Here is a 19,320-nt window from a genome sequence, read left to right on the forward strand (position 1 = left end):
TTTAATAGAAGACAGCGTGGCAATATGCATTTCGGCGAATAGCCTTCTTCAGTTGCAATTGCTGTCACGTGGTGACCCCGCCTGCACCTTTGAAATGTCCAGTACCACCCTCATTGGAAGGTGAGTATGCTCCCGCCCCCAAGTCACATATGTTTACAACCATAGTGGCACAAATGGGACTCCAACTCCCAGAAAACATCTCTTCTGGTGAGCATAGCTTAGGGACGGCAGACAAAGTCCAGGGCAAAGATGCAGTGTTGGAAGGCGGTCAGCACGTTAAAATTGAAAGTCACACGCACTCCCTTCAGTCCCAAAGCAGTTCAAACCCCGAGTGCATTGCAGCCAAACAATGAGCCAGGTGTAGAGCCGAATATTCAATGAATACGGCTCCTCGTTCGGTAACGAGCTGCCACTGGCAGTAGGCTGTGGCAGACAAAGCACTTGAGGCGGGCAGGAAATATTCCAAGAAACGGAGAAACAATATATATATATATATATATATATCTTTCTGATCTCTTGCAGGACGTCCAGTATATTTGCTTGAGTCTTATTCCAAATTATTTGCTGCTTGTTTATTCATCAGTATTATTCATATATATCTATTCATATATATCTACCAAGTGTGTTATTATTGCTTGCATATAAACATATATATCTCCGTGTATTTGAATCTTGTGCATTTGGCATCTAGGCAAGCCTTTCTGTTAGAGAGCATTGTGTAGAATAAACCCCCTAGCCTGGTTCTAAAAAGGAGAGAGTCCTTGCATTTTGTAAAATAAAACCCTTTTCTAAAGGTGCTGTGTTTATGTCTCCTGTTTAGCCTTGTGGGTTTGGGGAAACGTGTGGAAGATTCTGTATAATCTGATAGGCGCAAGCAAGACAATCGCCCACCCATAATCAATCTTCCACCATAAAAGTATGGCTTATACAACTCACAGCTCCCAACTGCACCCCACACGTTATCGACTCTACTAAACCACTTGGTATTGCATTGGACAAACATCTAAATATGCAAGTCCATATCCGTGCAACTACCAAGAAGCTAACTATCAACTGAACCGATTAAAAAAATTAAACCATTCTTGGCCCCAGCTGACTTTCAGTGTACAGTCCAAGCTGCAGTAATTACTGATTAAGTAAGTAAGTAAAGCTTTATTCGATTTTCATAAAAAATCATAAAAGCACAACAAATACATCAATTGAAAATACACAATCATAGTTAATACGAGAGCTGCTTACTTATGCATATTCAAATAAAAACAGGTGTAAGAAACAGTTAATACAAAAAGCTGCTTACTTATGCACGTTCAATTAAAAACAGGTGCAAGAAACAACCGGATAATGAATTTTAGTTGTTATGAATTTAAAGTGCAATATCATCAAACAGTAACAACCTTGGGCATCATGGAACCAAAAGGAGGAATATTTTACCACATGGATTTATGGTACTTTATAACAGTTCTTAAAAAACATGAAACAGCGAAAATCACATGCTCATCTTCTAATCGTAACAGTTTTGAAAAAGCTGGCCTGCAATTTCTTAAGCCCCATCGTTTTAGTAAAGGTTTCAAATATACTTTTCTGGGGTTAGAATAGAATGTGCAAAAGAACATTATATGCATATTAGATTGCACAGCGATGTTATCGCATGGACAGATCAGCTTAGTGGATGACCAGTTGTTCATGTCAGGTAAAGTTACCATACGATAAAAAAATCCCAAGACGCAGGCGGGACAAAAGCATTCGGTGATACGGACTAGGATCAACATTCAGGTAAGTTTGCAAGCCTTCATTGGGGGTGATTTCCTGGAAGTTTAAGATGGTATGTTTATGTTTTTCGGAATTCCATCTCGCAGTTTCCAGGTGAATGGTTATTATTTTTTTGAGAGCTGATCTTGAAACACCCTCCATGGATCTCGGGTTATCATAATATTCTGGATGTCCTATTTCAGTAAGTAATGCTCTTATATATGATAACCATCTAAAATTAGCAACCCCATCTAGGGCTAAGCAATCTTCTAGAAGGTCCCTGTTAAAACTGGCTTCATGTGTTGTCCACACCTTGTGCCACAAAAGGATAGGGGACATCTTAATGATGTCACTAAGATGTTTCACTCCTACCTCGATGTGAGTCATAAATGAGGATGTGGCTTTAGGTACTCCCAATAGGTAGCCGATGAATTGATTTTCACAGCCCTGCAGGGATTGGTCCTTCACGGTGCCCCAAAGGCCGGCCCCATAGGTAGCTGTGGAAACGCATTTGGCCCGGTAAATCTGGGTCAGCTCCTTGATTGGTTTGCCGCCGATTCTGTTAGAAAAAGCGCGCAGAGAGCCTATGGTGCGAATGAAAGCCAGTTTTCTTGCTGCAATCGCCGGCTTCCAGCCGCACCGCCTGTCGAACAGAACTCCTAGGTAGCAAAACTTGTCAATGGTAGCTATTTTTTGTTTATCCAGAAATATGTTACAAGGAGCCCTCTTAAGCTTTCTGGTGCATGGCATAGTGTATGTTTTGGAGATATTAACTTTAAGACCTCTTTCATGCATGTAACCCGCAAATTTAGTAACCGCCCTCTGTAGGCCGACTTGAGTCTGGGACATTATGGCCGCATCGTCGGCGTACAAGAGGATTGGTACTGGTGAACCTTTCACAGTGGGGTAATCATTCGGGGAAAGGGAAAGGTATTGATCCACTGAATTTATATAATATGTAAATAGCCTTGGGGCCAAGATGCAGCCTTGTCTAACCCCTCTTGAAAGTGCAAATTTACCAGTTCATTCCCCCTGTTTGCCATATCTCACTCTTGCCCCACAATTGTTGTACAGCTCTTTAATGAAAGTAATTATACGGGCATCAATGCCCATATCGCCCAGCGTGGACCATAATAACATGTGGTCCACGCAATCAAAAGCGGAGCTTAAATCAACAAAAGTTATAAAAAGTGCTCCGCCTCTAGCCTGGGTATATTTGGAGGTTAAGAGGGACAGGTTTAAACACTGTTCGGATGTCCCAATGCCTTTCCTAAACCCATATTGCAGGTGTGACACAACGTTATGGTCTTCCTCCCATTCTTGAAGTCTTTTTAAAATTATCCTACCTGCTACTTTCATTAGACCGTCCAATAAGGATATTGGCCTGTAGCAGGTCGGGTCGTCTCGGCTGCCCTTTTTAAAAATAGGGACCACTATGGCATCCGACCAGGTTTCAATAAACCCCTTTCGGTTTCCCATGTTCAGAACATTTGTAAGCAGGGGAGCCCAGAAATCCGGTTCAGCTTTATAAACGTCTACCGGGGTGCAATCGGGCCCCGCTGCTTTACCTGGTGCGCTTTCCCTAATTGCGTCCTGGACTTCTCCTAATGTAAAAGTTAAATCTATCGGGAATGGGCAGACTAAGGGGTATGTATCTCTATTATTGACTGTACTTTTATCTACAATAGGGCTCGGCCCTAAAGGAAGGATAGTGTCAGCTATCTTTGTATGCTTATACAATTGCCTGAAGTGAGTTAGCCATCTTTCACCAGTTATGGCGAGGTCTATTTTATTACCACTAACATTCGGTTGGTATAGGGTTTTAACCAGCCTCCAAAACTTAGAAGTATTTTTCTGTGTGGAGGCTTCTCTTAATGTTTCCAAGGCTTGCTTTTTTAAAGCCAGTCTTCTTTCTTTTATTGCGAGTTTGTATAATTTCCTGGCTTCGCGTATTATATGAGGATATCTTGGTTTCAGGGCCAGGGCTACTTTTAAGGCTTTTAGTGCTTTCGTGCACTTCCCATTGAACCATCCTTCGCTACATGTTGGGTTATTTTTAGTTACACGGGTCAGCATGTTTTTAATGCGATGTTGAATGTTGGCAAAGGCTGACAAAACAGTAGTGGGCTCCTCGTGTTCCTCCAAACAAACATTAACATCAGCGGCACAATCAGAGATCAGCTTTTTTAGAAACACACTGGGTACAATCTTATCCCATTTTACCACGTAACCATTGGTTTTAGATAAATCGATCTCGTATGGGTACGTGGAAGGGATACCCTTGTTGTCATGACACCCTTTTACATTTACGCCAATTATCAAGGGATAGTGGTCGCTAAGTGCATCTTTTCCGACTTCCCACGAGGTTAAAAACCCTGGATTGACATGAGTTATCAATATAAAGTCAATGGTCGAGTTACAACCTCTGCCAGAGAAGGTTGGCTCGAAAGGCACAGGCAATTGACAAATCTGATTTGCAAAAGAGAAATCGAAATTAAAAACGATACCATTTAACAACGACCCCATCTTTGTGTGAGAGAAATGGGTTGGGTCATCCGCCCCAAAGTCTGCCAGGCCACACAGGGGTGAATCAGAATGTAAACAAATAGTGCAATTAAAATCTCCAACCCATATTATTTTTGCCCCCTTAAAGCGATCAGCCGTGCGAGTCAACTGACAACATATTAGACATGGTAGACTCCATTTCACTATTGGGCATGTTGTTGTAAAAGTTCACCAGTACAATTTTCTCATTCTGACCCCAGTTAAAAGATAGGATTTGAAAGTAAGCGCTTGTGAAAAATGTGTGAATCTTGACCTCTGCCGTTGTGGAAACATAGACACAAAGCCCACCCTTCTTGTGACCCTGTGCTGACGGCTTAGCCGGGGAATGAAAGGTTTGATACCCAAGCAAGTGTAGTTCTTCAGAGCACCATGTTTCTTGAAAGCACAGAATATCATGCTTGTGTATGGTGTCTAACCAGGCTTTGTTGGGGACTTTGCTAGCTAACCCCGCCACATTCCATGATAGAAGAGAGTTGGAATGGGGTACACTGCTGGTAACCACATGTAAGCTACCTATGCTCGCTACAAATTTTTGCATTCGCAGAGATGGTGTTTTTGAGGTGTCGCGGGGAGTCATGGGGATAGAAATAGGTGAATTATGGGGGATTGATTGGGGCGGGTAAGATTGGGGCGGATAAGAGACGGAACTAGGCATCGAGAGATCGCCTAAGGAATTCATCCCCTCCCACGTGTTGACCTGATGCACCTTTAATGGACTTACTGGAAGATTGTGGGTAGAGGTACACTGACTGTTCTGGTGTCCCTCAGGCATCTTTTCTGTGTTAATAGTCTCATGATGTCATTCATTCTCATCCAATCCGAAGAGAGGATGGAATAAATTAGTCAGTGGTATATTCCAGGAGTCCTTAGGATTGTGGATTGTCCCAATAAGAATTAGGGTTTTGGTAATTTTGCGGTGGGAAAGATAGCTGACGAGGTGGAAAACGGAGATCACTAGCAATGTCATAAGAGTTCTGGCCCCTTGACATCGGGATGGGATCTAGTCTGAGGGGAGCAGAGGATCTGTGCTTCGGTAGGAAATGAGTGGGCATAGGTTGAAAAAAAAGGAGGGTTATATCCCATATGACATCTTTGAGCTGGAAACAAGGGTGTTGTGGGACCATGGGGGCCATTTGAGTGCCATTTATTCATAGGGTGGAGAGTTCTATTCCATGCTGGAAATTTATTAGGTGGTGGTGGCCTCAACAAAGCTTCAGGGTAGAAGTAACTTAGGTTATGGGTTGCAATCCCCCCCTCGCCCTTCCCAGGATACCAGTCACTGATGTATGTGACCAGTCTGTGATCTTTAAAGTTGACTATGATCACATCACCTTCAATGTCCTTAGGTGTAGTGCCTACCCAGTTACATCGCCTGGCCGAAACGATGTCACCATTTAGGTGTGGGGGGAGTGGTCTGTTTTTCCTCAGCCAGTAGATAACCTTATTTTTTAAATTAGCCTGATGTTCAGAGGTACCATCTGGCGGGGGCGGAACGCCTGTAAGTACAATGACATAGTTTATGCACTCTGGCGGTAGGTCAGCAATATTCTTTGGTCTTCTTTTTGAATTATGAGATATATTAACTGGAGGGTTTGTATTAATAGGGCGACTATTTTGAGACCCTGTGTTAAGGCGAGGCATGTCTTTATTTGTGATGTTGTTAGATGAGACAGTTTTGTTGTTGGTTTTGTCGTTGGATTTACTATTCTGCACGGGTTTGGGGATCCCGGCTATGGATGTTGAATTAGCTTTAGGGGTACCACTCACAGGCTTGGGATGTTTAAGTTCTTTAGTAGACTGGGTTGTGTCACTAAGAGCATTTGGTTTAAGGCAAGATTTACCCTTCTGCTCTTGAAGGATTTTATCAACATTCTCCCCTAATCTTCTGATCCTTTCAGTGAGGGGGAGGATCAGGGCCTTTATGAGACAATCAATATCATTTAGTAACTCTGCATAACTAGGCACAGAAATAGATTTGGAAGTCATGTCTTTCGTGGTATCTGCTATCCCACCCTTTTGGGGAGTGGTGTGCGGGGTATGTGTAGAATTTACGGAAGAAACAATTCTCTTTTTGGAAACAATCTTCCTTCTTCTCTTCCTCGGTGGGGAGCCGGAGGAACCCTTAGGACGCTTGATGGAGACCTTAGAAGATGATCTTAAAGGCTTTCCATCAGGGATACTAAAAGGGTGTTGATCAGACCCAATTGGGGTAAATACAGGAGAAGGTATATTTTTATCGTAAAGAAGGGCTGGTTCAATTAGAGGAGTACTTAAATCTATAGTCTGAGTGACTGGTAACTGGGAAGGAATAGAGTCGGAAATAATTATAGTGTCCTTCTGGTCAGGGGATTTCGTCTGAAAAATGAAGGGGGATGTCTTCTGTAAGAAAAGGAGCGTTAGTGTGTTCTTTAGGTGTAGTTAAATCTATTAGAGGTCCTATAACTGCATCCTGGGGCTGGAGGGGTCTTTGCTTTAACTTCTCGATAGAGAGACGTCGCCCTGCTCGTTTCTCTGCGAGTGAAAGCTCCCTGTCGACTTCGTTCTTAATTTTAGCGAAGAATTTATCCAGCGGGCCTAAAACGGAAGACCCTAACGTTCCTGGAGCAGCGGTTGCCTCGAAGATAGACATCTCGATGGATAAGACGAACAGGAGGCGGGGGTGTCAGTGACCTTTTATGGGGTAAAACAAGTGGCAGAGACTACAGTAAAGAAGGCGAAGCTATGTTAAAGATAAGCATAACACAATTAGAGCTGCAATATCGCAAAGATCTAGAATGGTGAATAACGGAGACAAAGAGAGTAGGCCCGGCCCGGCCTCTATCAGCCCCGGACGGCCACAGACGGTCCCGCCCTTGTCCCGGGCTTCTCCCGGCGCCCTCCCGCGCGCTCCCGCGCAGCGGGATCTACGTCACCTTTAAGTAGTTTACTGCTATGGAGACTAGAAGGTGGGCGGGGCCGGCAGGGAGAGCAGCCCAGCTGGTCACAAGGGCGCGCAGGGACTCCTGGTCCTTGGAGTCCCTGCTGGTGCTCGCAGCCCTGCCGGTTGCCGAGACAGTGCCCCTGGTGGTCAATTTGCGATGGGTTGCAATCGCCGGGGTCCGTGGGCGATGCGGGACCCGCGCAGCGGGTCCGGCGAGGTCCAGAAGTCCAAGTGTCACAGAGGCGCCGAGTTCACAAACAGCGCGGTGGGGGAGGAAATGCGCTCACTCCCCGGTCCAGCCGACTTTTGAATCCAGGAGCAGGCGGGCGGGGCCGGCAGGGAGAGCAGCCCAGCTGGTCACAAGGGCGCGCAGGGACTCCTGGTCCTTGGAGTCCCTGCTGGTGCTCGCAGCCCTGCCGGTTGCCGAGACAGTGCCCCTGGTGGTCAATTTGCGATGGGTTGCAATCGCCGGGGTCCGTGGGCGATGCGGGACCCGCGCAGCGGGTCCGGCGAGGTCCAGAAGTCCAAGTGTCACGGAGGCGCTGAGTTCACAAACAGCGCGGTGGGGGAGAAAATGCCAACAGCGCGGTGGGGGAGAAAATGCCTGATTAGATTACAGAAGTACAACTCTTGTACAACCGGCTAAAGCAAGGTTAGCGCCGCTAAGGGCTACACTGAACTCAGAAGCTAGGCTCATCACATGATCTAGAAAGTTTTACCACATCACACCAGACTTAAAACAGCTCAAATGACTTCCGTTTGATGGAAGGGGCCAACTGAAGATAGCCTGCATGACTCATAAGCCTTTCCACCAAAACACTCCTGGCTACCTGGCCAAAAAACTCTAACAATATGATACTAGCTCCCCAAGAAAAGCCAATTCTCTGGTTCTGAAACCTCAGAAATAAAATTAAAAAAATAAATAAATAACCTACGACTGCTCTTTCTGGGGTCTAGCCCTAAGAATACGGAACGATCTTCCTCCAGAAATCATGACAATCCCCCCAACGCGCTCCTTTCAAAAATGAAGCAAAAATGTTTCTTGTGAATAGATTCCTCCAATAGTACATCTGAAGTCACCATGACTTCTTGATTCTACGAGGTTGTTTGCTTATACTTGACCTGTATTGTTGTTTGCTTATTCCTTTTTGCATTTTTAGGTCAAGCCTAACGGCAGCGTGCATGCACTACTCGCTCTGCGAGTCATGTAAATGTAAATGTCAAGGTATTTGTAGAGCGCACTGCCACCAAGCGGTTTCCTGGCGCTATTACTCATACCGCTCATACCGCTGTGGAACCCTTCCTGGCTTGCCCTGTGAAGTGTCCACTCCTGGGCACCCCCAGGGTGAAGCCACGAATCCTAGCTGTTGGGGTCGGTGTTGAGGTTAAGTAAGCTATTGCCCAGAGTTGCAGCGTGGGGCCCATGATTAGAATAGGCACCAAGGCGAGAATTGTCAGGTCCGAGGAAATTGAGCCCAAGACCCGCAGAGGCGGGAATTGAACCCTGGTCCCGGGCCAGAACTCTGCATCAGGGTCTGCCGCTCTAACCATTGAGCCACACTCCTACATGCTGTGGTAGAGTTTGCGGTGGAAGCCTTGTCCACTCTCCGCCCATATTTGTCATTGGCTTTGTGTCATTGTCCTTCCAAAATGGTGACTTTTGATTCATTATGAAGCTTGATGGTCCCGCCTGGTCTTCATTTGTTAACGCCCATAAGGACTGGAATTTTTACTTGGCTTGTTACACGGTGGGGACAATGGCGGCTGCAGCGCTATGCGCTCTAAATTGTATGCTTTTTACTTTAATGAGCGCGGCGCCTGCTTTAGAGACACCGTGCACTTTATTTATTTATAAATAACATTGATGTTGAGTGTGGCGTCCACTTCTGGGAGACCGCGCTCTGTTTAATTTTTTGTTTTACTTTCATAATAAGCGCAGTGCCTGCTTCAGGGACACCACACTCTGTTAGTTTTAAAGTTTAAAAAATAAAAATAAAAACTGAGCGTGTTGCCGCTTCCAGGACACTGCACTCTGTTTCTTTATATTTTTCTTAACTTTAACACTGATCCCGCTTCAAGGACACTGGGCTCAGTGTTTAAGTAGGAAACAGAGCGCGGTGTCCTTGAAGAGGTGCCGCGCTCAGTTTTAAACGTAACCATTTGCAATGCAATAGGTCTCGCATTTACGCAAACTTAAGCTGTGGGCATTGTAAATGACAATGCCTTTTATTTAGGTTTTAGAAAACAAAAATAATAGGCATTGTCATTCACAATGCCAATAGCTTACACTGGCGTAAATGCGAGTCCTATTGCATTGCAAATGCTTGCTTTTCCTCTACATGCAGGTTTGTACTACTTTCTGTACAGCGCTCTAATACTCTCAAATGGAATTGTTCGCGGTATTTAAAACTCTTCTAATAAATAAATGCACCAATGACAGCGGTAAACGTCATTAGCCTTCCTCCACATTGTTCTTGTCAACCTCATTACCAGTAACCGAGGAATAGCTTATCAGCAAACTCCTTTGCTTTCCTACAAAATACCCTCTTCCCACAGCTGCATAAAACAATGTGTTTTGCTTAACCCACTTCCCGGAGCACCTGCCTCTCTAACGCTGCTAACGCTGTTAGACCGATTATATGAAATTAGGAAGGGATTGGGGGTGACGTTCCAAAGCACAAGTACACTGCTGATACTTACTTCTTCTCACCCTCGAAGAGTAGAAAGGACTCGAAAGCGGGCGGCGCATTCATGATGCTGGCTTGAAAATCACTTCACCGTCCAGGGGTTGAGGATAATGGAAAGGAACTCCACGAACAACGAGAACCAAATGAACGGGAGGACTTCCGGGGCATGAAAGGCAGAAAAGAACTGCCTCACATTCACAACCACGCGAATGTGGAGGCCATGTTGGAACAGTGGTGGGGATGTCAATAGAGACAACAAGGTCGGGCGAGCGCCATATTGAAATTGGAATTCTGCCTAGAAGGCAATTGACAACGGACTGGTCGTGCCTTCGAAATATTAAACGCATAGAAAATGTAGTGCTGCATTGCTATAGTATCACACTTATTACATGTAGTTCAAGGAAAAACTGAAACGTACGTGTTCCGATATATTTGTATAAAGCTAAGCATGAACAAATATTGAAAACGAATACCGCGACTACTCTTAGACATAGAAGTAAGACTACAAGTTATGGTTTATTATAGTCCTGTTTTGTCGTCATTTTTGGGGAGATGAGCGTGAGCTGCTTTTGGTTGGGCGAGCACACTGGTTTTTGCCTTCTTTGGATTTAAGAAGCTGGATGACCGTCTTCAATCCAGGTTAGTATCCTTTCCGAACTATGTCAACAGCGACTCTGTCCAGCAAGGATCTTCTGTAAAGTCATCCACCGAGGAATGACTGACATAAACACCACACTCCACCCGCAAATATCTGACAGCATCGTTTGTATTTATTGGTCAAACTGAAGTTTTTTCACACGTTTTTAAAGGCGATAAGTGACTGTGTCTCTTCTTATTTTCGCAGACTTGCTGTTTTATATTCTGTAGGTTTTCTGCTTACTGAATTTTTAGATTTCAAGTACCAATATATTTTTTTGTTTCTGGAGTTTCACTTACTTCCTAGGATGTGCAGGTTCTGTGGTAGTCAGGATAGGTATCTGTAGAGCTTATCCTTATAGGTTAAATATGCCTTCTGAAAATACATCACTTCTCTACTGGTTTTCCTTTCACCGATCTTAATACTGGAGAGTTCACTTTTCTTTGTGCTTCTGATTAATCACGCTACCAGGTTTAGTTCTACTTTGGGGATGAGGAAGAAAGGCTGTAATTTCGTAATCCAGTGAGGAAAGCTGATTCGTAGTCCAATACTGAGATAACTAGGCAATGAACTTATTGTGAAGCAAGGCTCTAAGTTTGCGAATTGTGCTCAGCTGCCATTGAGCATTTTTGTGCAATGTTATTGTAGTTTCGCAGTTTATCCTTTTAGTGAGAGTCTGTTATCCCTAGGAGATCGTCTAGGGTGTGGACTCTATTGACAAAAGGCAGTTTCATTCTGTCACCCAGTTATGAGCAAGGGTGTTGTTGCTAAGAGAAATGTGGTATTTTGGAATTTTTTGAATAGCTATTGTTGGGACGGAAGAGTCATCTGCATGGTATATATGTGTTCCCCTGCCTTGAGTGGCATCAGCATTAGTGATCAAGACAACAGTACAGTCGCCAACAGTATTGTCTGGATCCCTATTGCTGATTTTTTTTTTGTCAGAGGCAAACACGTATCATGCATGTGGGCTATGACATAGGCCTGTCTCACGGATTGCGGTTTTGTTGGACCGGAGGAGAGCTACTTTCATAGTGAAGGAAGGGTGCCACCTTCACCAGGAGTTAAGCACCACAAGCGCAGTGGTGGTAGCATACCTTGTATTATCAGTGGTAGTAAACAGGACCTTTTTACACTTTCATTGGACCAAGGCCTACAGACTCACTCACTGTTTTAAAAGTTCAGCGGTGTGTACTTAACTCCCTGTTGGCCTACATCAAATTGATTTGGAGTACTGCATAGGGCAGGAGTAGTGACTGAATTTGTTGTATGTGTGCTTGAGAAGGGTACAGTGCAGGGATAGAACAATACTGTGCAGTACTTGTGAGATTCATGCATGTGCTGAGTGTATGAATGCCTGTGAGGAATACATGACATGAAAGATATAGTGCAGTGCATGTGCAATGAAATCACAGGCGTATGCATGTTTGCGTGAAGTACAATACATGAAGGGTAAAGTGTTGTGGAGTGCGCACATGATGAGTGTGTGTGCTGGCAATGTGTGTGTTTGTAAATAACACATCCTGGTTAAATATAGAAAAGCTTCAGTGTGAACAGTGCACACAGACTGAGTGTGTGTACTGAATGCATGTTTACATGTAAGGGTACAATTCAGAGAGGTAATAGTGCTGAACGGCAAGTGTGCTGTCAATGTACATTAAGTAAGTGTGCATGCAATGTTGCATTACATGGAGGACACTGGGTTCCATTTTGGGAAGCCCGGGCCTGCCAGTTGAAAACATGAGGAGGAGAGGAACCCTCCCAGACAGATTTGTGTATTTCTGTATTCCTGTGAGCTGGAGGGGGCACACTCTAGAGGGAAAAGGAAGAGACTTCCTTTACACTTCAAAATACTGCCCTTTGATTCAGTGATGGATCACAAGGAAGGGCCCTGGACACATCTCAGGAAGAGAGATGGGACTGATGAGGCAATCCTAAAGAGTAGGACTGGAGCTTTGGGATTAACCTTTTTAATGCAATTATCACTGTGGCTGACACCTAGGTGTTAATCCCTCCCATGAGTGGTGTTATGTGGCAATCAGCTTCAGAGTCTTGCCTGCTGTGACAGACATCTTTCATGAGGCAATAAGAGAGAAGTTTCCACTTCAAAAGAAGCAGAGTCCCAACATAAAACTTTAAAGACTCTGACCCAAAATCACATTTGAAGTATGGAAAAGGAGTATAAGAAGGGGATTTAGAGTCCCCCAAAATTAATCATCCGCCAAGTAGCCAGAGGGGCTGTGTGAGAAGCTCTGCAAAACGTCTGCCTGTGAGCAGGACTGCGGGCTAGGGCCAGCTATTCTTCCTGCTGCTTGAGGGAAATCACAGAGGACACTAAGATCACCAAGCCTAGAGCACCATTACATGCCTGCTTGCCAAGACCAGTGCACCCTGTGAAGGAGAGGAGAGTGGTGGAGGAAGTGAGGTCGAGTGGGAGCCCTACACGCAGATTCCCTGAGCAAGATGTGAGTGTGTGCACCGATTGGGCCATTGCCAGTTTGTAGTACCGGCTTGATGACCCCCATATGCCAGGAAAGGGTTGCCTTGTTATGAGCCATATCGGAAGTGTAGTGCGGGAATGTACCAGGCCGCACCGTCATGCTGCTGTGACCCCTTATGCCAGTAGGGGTTCACTGGTGAACTGACTTTGGGGCCAGGAACGCGGACTAGATCATGCCAAATCGGTGACACCGAATGTTAGGATGGTTCACGGTAGTGGGGGCAATTGCAAAAGGAGAGCCTGCACCCGGATCATGATAACCGCGGTAACCCTGTTTGCCAGGAGGGGCTAGTTGTACCACTTCTGGCAAGGGTTTGTGTCGTATCCAGACCGGAGGATGTGGCTAGTAGATCGAGCCCATACACTGAAATCTGCACCTGACTGATTCCCCACGGATGCCAGTTTTCACCGAGGACATCGTACCCTTGCTGGAGCTCCGGTTGGGAGCTGGAGGATCACACCAGTCCACCCCTAGCCCCCTCTGCTAGGGAGAAGAGAAACTTGCCTTTGCTTCTGCAGAGCAGGAGCAGCTCCGTACGTCAGCGCTGCTTGATAGTGAGTCTGTGCTGTCGGGTGCTGCTGCATACACTGCAAGCGGCCTGACTTTGCCGTGTAGGATCCCGAGCGCAGAGGAAAGGGCACTCGTCACACCGCTGAACACTTCCATACCGCCAGAGCAGGTAAGACTGGAATTGCAGTCTAACAGACCCGCTACTTCTGGGACGGCGAGGGACGCCTTGGCCTTTCTTATTTTTCATAATTGCAGCAAGGTGAAAGTTGAGCCTCTTAATTTCTCTCCTTGGCTCCAAATATTGTTGATAGCTAGGCTTGGGACAGTGGCAATCCTTGTGGTTAAATATTTTACATAATATATTTGACCATCAAAACTTCCAAGTTGTAGGTATTTTAAATGAGGAAATTGTGAAAGGAAACCCTTCCAGACACTTGTGTATCCTGTGGGCAGGGGATTTTAACTGCTCATTATGTGATTTTAGTAACAAGAGAGTGTGTGGTCCGGAAGATGAGGCTGGTCATGCATTAACCCATTTTAGATCCTTGCAGTATGGAGATGCTCTAATAACATTATTAAAGCACAACATGAGGCTTTTTTCCCATTCCCATGGGCAACACAGGGTTAAATTCGTAAGAATTCAATTGATTTCCTCTCAGGACAAGTTAACAATTATGCGTACTTGTTGGCCACCGCTCGTTCCACGGTTCAGTCCTGACATGGGGTACCCATATCGTGGCTCAGGAGGATAGCACCCATTAATATGTCTCTTCTCCCTAAAAACCTGTATCTTATGCAGAAACTGTCTCTCCAACCCGACCTCATGTCCTACAAAGGCTTCAGCAGCTTATATAAATTTTTATCTGGAATGGCAAGCAGCCAAGAAGGGCCAGGAAAAGATCATACCTACCGATGGTGTAGGTAGGACTGGGAATCCCTCACCTGGTTCACTATTACCAAGCGGCGCAAATGAGTTACCTAGTGGAGTGTCAGCGCTCGAGCATAGAGAAGCACTAATGCTTTATAGATCAGTCCATCGCGGGCATACACATTTAGAAGATCCCCAGGCTCCTTCAGCAACATCATCCGGCGGGGGTAAATGTATCGCCCGTAATTTGGGCCATGGTGGGTACGTGGCATGAACTCAGTCTGTCTAAGCAGCTCTTTACTCCTATCTTTCCACTCACACCTATCATAGGGAACCCAGATTTTTGCCTGGCACTGCATGGCATGTCAATCTCCAGCTGGCAAGAAACTAACTGTAAATGAATAGTAGACCTCTTCGACGTCCAGGGCCTATTATACTTACCTCAATTGAAGGCGGACTTTGGATTGCCTGAGTTTGAGTATTGGCACTATAATGCTATTCAACACTGGGAAACCCACCCGCTAATACTCCCAAATGCGAGTAGACCACTCACACCATTTGAGAGGAGGCTCCTCACTAGACATGATGACAAGCGTATCCTGTCTGACATTTACACTTTCCATAATACTCTCCCCAACGCTACCACCTCACCTGCCTGCACCTGGTGGGGTCTGGAATATGAGCGACAGCTCTCTGATAAAGAATGGTCCGACATTTTGCGGCAGGTCCGCGCTTCAGGAAGGGATACTACTTAAAGTTGCCTACTATTGGTACATTACACCAACTCTACCACTGTCCCTTTGTATTTCCTCGCTGGCCTCCGGATGTAGGTAAATTATGTTCACTGGTTTATTTACTTCTGGGGGAAAAACAGATTTAATCCTAAATAACATTATCAGATGAAAGATAACCCCTTTCCTTATCCCCCTGGTTTCCGGGGGCCCCAAATCAACTACAATTTACTTTGTTAATTTCTACTAATTATAGTCACATGGTTATTGATTTTGTGTTGTTCCAAAATGTGCCAGTGGCCACAATCCTCTAGTTGTCAACTTAAATATGAAATACAAGGGAGCGATTATGCAAGTTCCCTCTATCCCTATTAAGCATAACTCAAATCAATGCCGTAGACTGAAATGGGAGTGGATTGAGCCACATGCTCTCAAAACCAAATAGTCAAAGAAAACCTCAGCTTACTATATATTTGTTTGTCAGCTGGGACTATTCCTACTGGCCTGATTTGAGATTTTGAGACATTGTGTCTAGTTTTATCATCAGAGTTAACAGCTAAACACTCCACTCGGTCTTCTCAGCCTTTTCGCTGGTTTGACAGGGCATGTAGCAAATTAAATAAACCGCCAAAACAAGCTTGCCACATCGACCCAAGAAACAGGGTCATGGTAAGTGCAGCACTGAAAAATTACAAGGCCACACTTGAAATTTGGAGGATGAGCTTAGAAATAAAGCGTGGTTTGACTTATAGGTAGCAAGGGCCGGACAGGCTGTAGCGGGCACCGGGCGTTTCCCCGGTGGGCCGCTAGGGTGGGGGCTGATTTTGGGACCCTGGGGGCAGTTTTTGTTACAGGGGCCGTTAAACAGCTAGGCCGGTCCCAGGGAAGCCGGCCGAGCTCTTTGCCAGGGCCAGTTTTGGTTCCCAGTCCGACCTTGTAGGTAGCTTGTTCGCTTAATGATTCACAGAAGTTTTGGAAAGTTTGCACCACCCACTGTTCACTGAGGGACCCAAAACGAAAATGTATTGTTTTATTGCAGAGCATGAGCTGGGCACTTCTCACACATTTTTAATCTCCTATATAAACCAATTAATACTGAGGAAGGGGATGGATATTCTCACACATAGGGTTACGGAACAGGCCTCCAAATTTAGTCACTCACGCTTAAGTGGGTGGAGTCAGCAATTGCCCAAGGTATTTGCAGGAAAGCCTCTGGCTCGGATGGTGTCCCGCTTCATCTCTATAAAAAAAAACATACTGCTCTTTGGGCTCCAATTTTCAGTAATATCTGAGGGGCTGACTCTCTCCGCACTTTGTGGAAAGAGACCATTGTGGTCCCTATTTTTAAAAAGCAGAAAAGAAATAACCCTGCGTGTTTATAGACCAATTTCCTTGATAGATCCAACAGCCAAGGACCTGTGCAGGGTGCTCTTAGCTCAATCGGAAATGTAAGCTAGCAAAAACAGTGTCTAAATTCAGCACTAATTGACAGCAAGTACACAAAGTCCATGAAGTACTCATTACATCGGGCCTTCATGGATTTGTTGTGTGCATTTGACACTGTAAATTGTGACAAACTCTGGAGTATGATGGGGGACATGGGGGTGGAGGAGGCCTTAGTCATTCTCCTCTGGAGACTACACCGGAACACAATGGTGAAAATTTGTTGTAGTCTTGAAGGTAATAGCACTGACCCCCTCAGCTCAGGGTGCCCACCAGTGATGCAACCTGGCATCTTTTATGTTTCTTTTATATAGAATCGATTGGAGGCCTTCTGTTGCAAAATAAACCAGACTATCTAACTTCTAAGGGTTGGTAATTACTCCATCTCTTCGATTCTTTATGCAGACGATGCTTTCCTAGTGAGGACAGCATATAGTCTACAGAAAGTTCTTGATGCTTTTGTAGATTTCATGTTCTCTTTGGACTTGAAAGTAAATCTCCAAAAATCCCATGTAATGGTGTGTTGCCCAAAATTAACAAAAACGAAAACCTTTTATTTGCATAGAATTCTGGTGGATACATTTAAAGTTTTTGCCATTTGGGGATCCTCATTAATAACCAATTGAAAGGGAACCCCCTTCTTATCTCTAAGGGTGCAGCAAGTTAACAGGGAAGAAGCAGCTCTTCTTCGCTTCACAACTAAGCTCAGCCAGAAGCCCACTAGGGAAATGATAATTCTATACGGAACCAAATCCATTTCAATTGCTACTATGGAGCTGGAGTATGGGAGCGTACTGATTGTTTAAAGCTCCAACTTTTTGAGAATGCTATTCTTCTGAGGCTTTTGATGGTATCCCAAGGGTCCCCAACCTCTTTTTGCCACTCTGAAGTGGGTCTGAATTATCTAGAAGAATGCATAGGTCTCGCTCCTTTGTTACAATGGGTCAAATTATGGTGTACAGCGGAGCTAGAATTCTCAAGACCAATTTTATCTGATTGTCCATTTGTACCTCTGAGAAGATTTCCTGGTGTGAATATGTTAAACGTGTTTTTAGCGATTAGGTCCTAATTGCTTACTTTGATGACCCAGTTCTCATTTCATCTCTGGCTATACCCAAGATTAAGGAAGTTTACTGAAAAGGGCATTAGCCAACCGCCGGAGTTCAACTCCCCAGCAACTGTTTTTGGCCTAGCCTAACGGTAATCCTTCCATTCCAGTGATGCAGTTTTATGTCACTTGTTTTAAACTCTCAATATATATTTTACTTGACCAGATTTCGCCTTGGAACTGTGCTTTTCCTAGTGGCATTTCCAATATAAGGTGGCTGGGTGCAACATCTCCCTCCCTGCCCTTGTGATAATATATCAAGTAAATCTACAGTACATTTTCTACTTTTTTGCCCAATTTATCATTCTGGAAGAACAACCTTTTTACTCCCGCTACTGAGATTGGATAAGCCAAGCTCATATCAAGATGGGTTTCAATTCTTGCATTCATTGGAATCACATGAAATTTGCTATGCTGTTCCTAACTTTATAAGAGGGGCTTTCTCTATTAGGAAACATTACTGATGGCTTGCTGACTTGAGAACAGTGCTCAAATTGATTGGTATTCTGTTGTGATTTAGCACTCTGTAAAAATGCACTTTTCCCTATTCCCATTTGTGACAATGAATATTTCAAGGAGTTTGTAATTGATACTGGGTTTCTAACTTTTTAAAGTTTTACAGAGTTTTGCTACTGTGTAATTTAATGTGTATATATAGCATGCTTTAATGATTTATCAAATTGAATAACGTTTTATGACTGACTGAGTTATCAGTTGTGTTCACTGACCTGTATCTACATCAACAGAGAGAGCCTTGACTGCTCAACCACAGCCATCATTGAGAGTTAGAGGGGTTCTCTCAGTCATGTTTAAATTAGTTTGAAACCATTTCTCAAAATTGTTGTTTTGTTCTCCTTTATCGAAAAGCGGAGTGTCATCAGCATTTTTGTGTATACTCTAGCCAAGATCTTTGATTTTTATTAATTAAATTAGCAACATATAGGTTGAAGAGTGTTCGGGTCAAAATAGAGTCTTGTAATACTCCATGTGGGGATAGAAAAGAATCAGCCAAGTTAGTCATCTTATGTAATTGCATTTGTATAGAACGTATTACCCTTGACAAGGCTTTGAAGTTCTTTATTCCAGGTAGCACATTGCTCTGGACCTTGAGGTTAGTGAATAATCCTGTGGTTATTAGCTGTTGATTATTGACTTCAAAGGAGGTTTGGGTAGGATCTTTGAGATGAGGTATGGAGAATTTGTTGAAATACAATAATAGAGATGGAAATGAAATGAAAATTACACTTGCAGCGTGCACTGCTACCCTGGGGTGTCTAGGCATTATAGCTCTGGAAACAGATCACGGGCCGTTATTGACCGTGTCGAATGCTGCCGACAGATCTAATAAAATTAGGGAAGAATTCCCACCTGCATCTAGGGTTTGTCTTATTTCTTCAGCGGCAGTAATAAGGGGCAATTTGGTACTATGTTGGCTTATAAGTCCAATTTGGGTATCGTCCAGAAGACTGTTGATGGAAGAAGAGAGTTCAGTATTAATGGCCTTCTCTGCAATCTTCGTTGGTATGGGAAGGTGTGAGATGGGGCGGTAATTACTAGAATCGTAGGCATCCAAGGTGGGTTTCTTTAACACCATCTCTGCT

The 19,320-nt window shown here is 44.4% G+C and overlaps 2 protein-coding genes across 2 annotated transcripts in view; one reads left to right on the plus strand and one right to left on the minus strand.

The window, feature by feature from the left end:
* LOC147729875 (DNA-directed RNA polymerase II subunit RPB11-a) overlaps positions 1 to 10,138 on the minus strand; it is a 33,080-nt gene extending 22,942 nt beyond the window's left edge. The window contains exon 1 of the mRNA XM_086954788.1: positions 9,935 to 10,138. Coding sequence (XP_086810914.1) covers positions 9,935 to 9,987 — 53 coding nt within the window. The 5' untranslated portion in view covers positions 9,988 to 10,138. The remainder of the gene's footprint in view (positions 1 to 9,934) is intronic.
* Positions 10,139 to 10,388: 250 nt separating this feature from the next.
* Positions 10,389 to 19,320, plus strand: part of PRKRIP1 (PRKR interacting protein 1) — a 172,628-nt gene continuing 163,696 nt past the window's right edge. Inside the window, exon 1 of the mRNA XM_086954789.1 lies at positions 10,389 to 10,560. The gene's annotated coding sequence lies outside the window, so the exon portion shown is untranslated. The remainder of the gene's footprint in view (positions 10,561 to 19,320) is intronic.

Source organism: Lissotriton vulgaris, chromosome 2_1 (genome assembly GCF_964263255.1).
Source record: "Lissotriton vulgaris chromosome 2_1, aLisVul1.2, whole genome shotgun sequence".
Lineage (NCBI taxonomy): Eukaryota > Metazoa > Chordata > Amphibia > Caudata > Salamandridae > Lissotriton > Lissotriton vulgaris.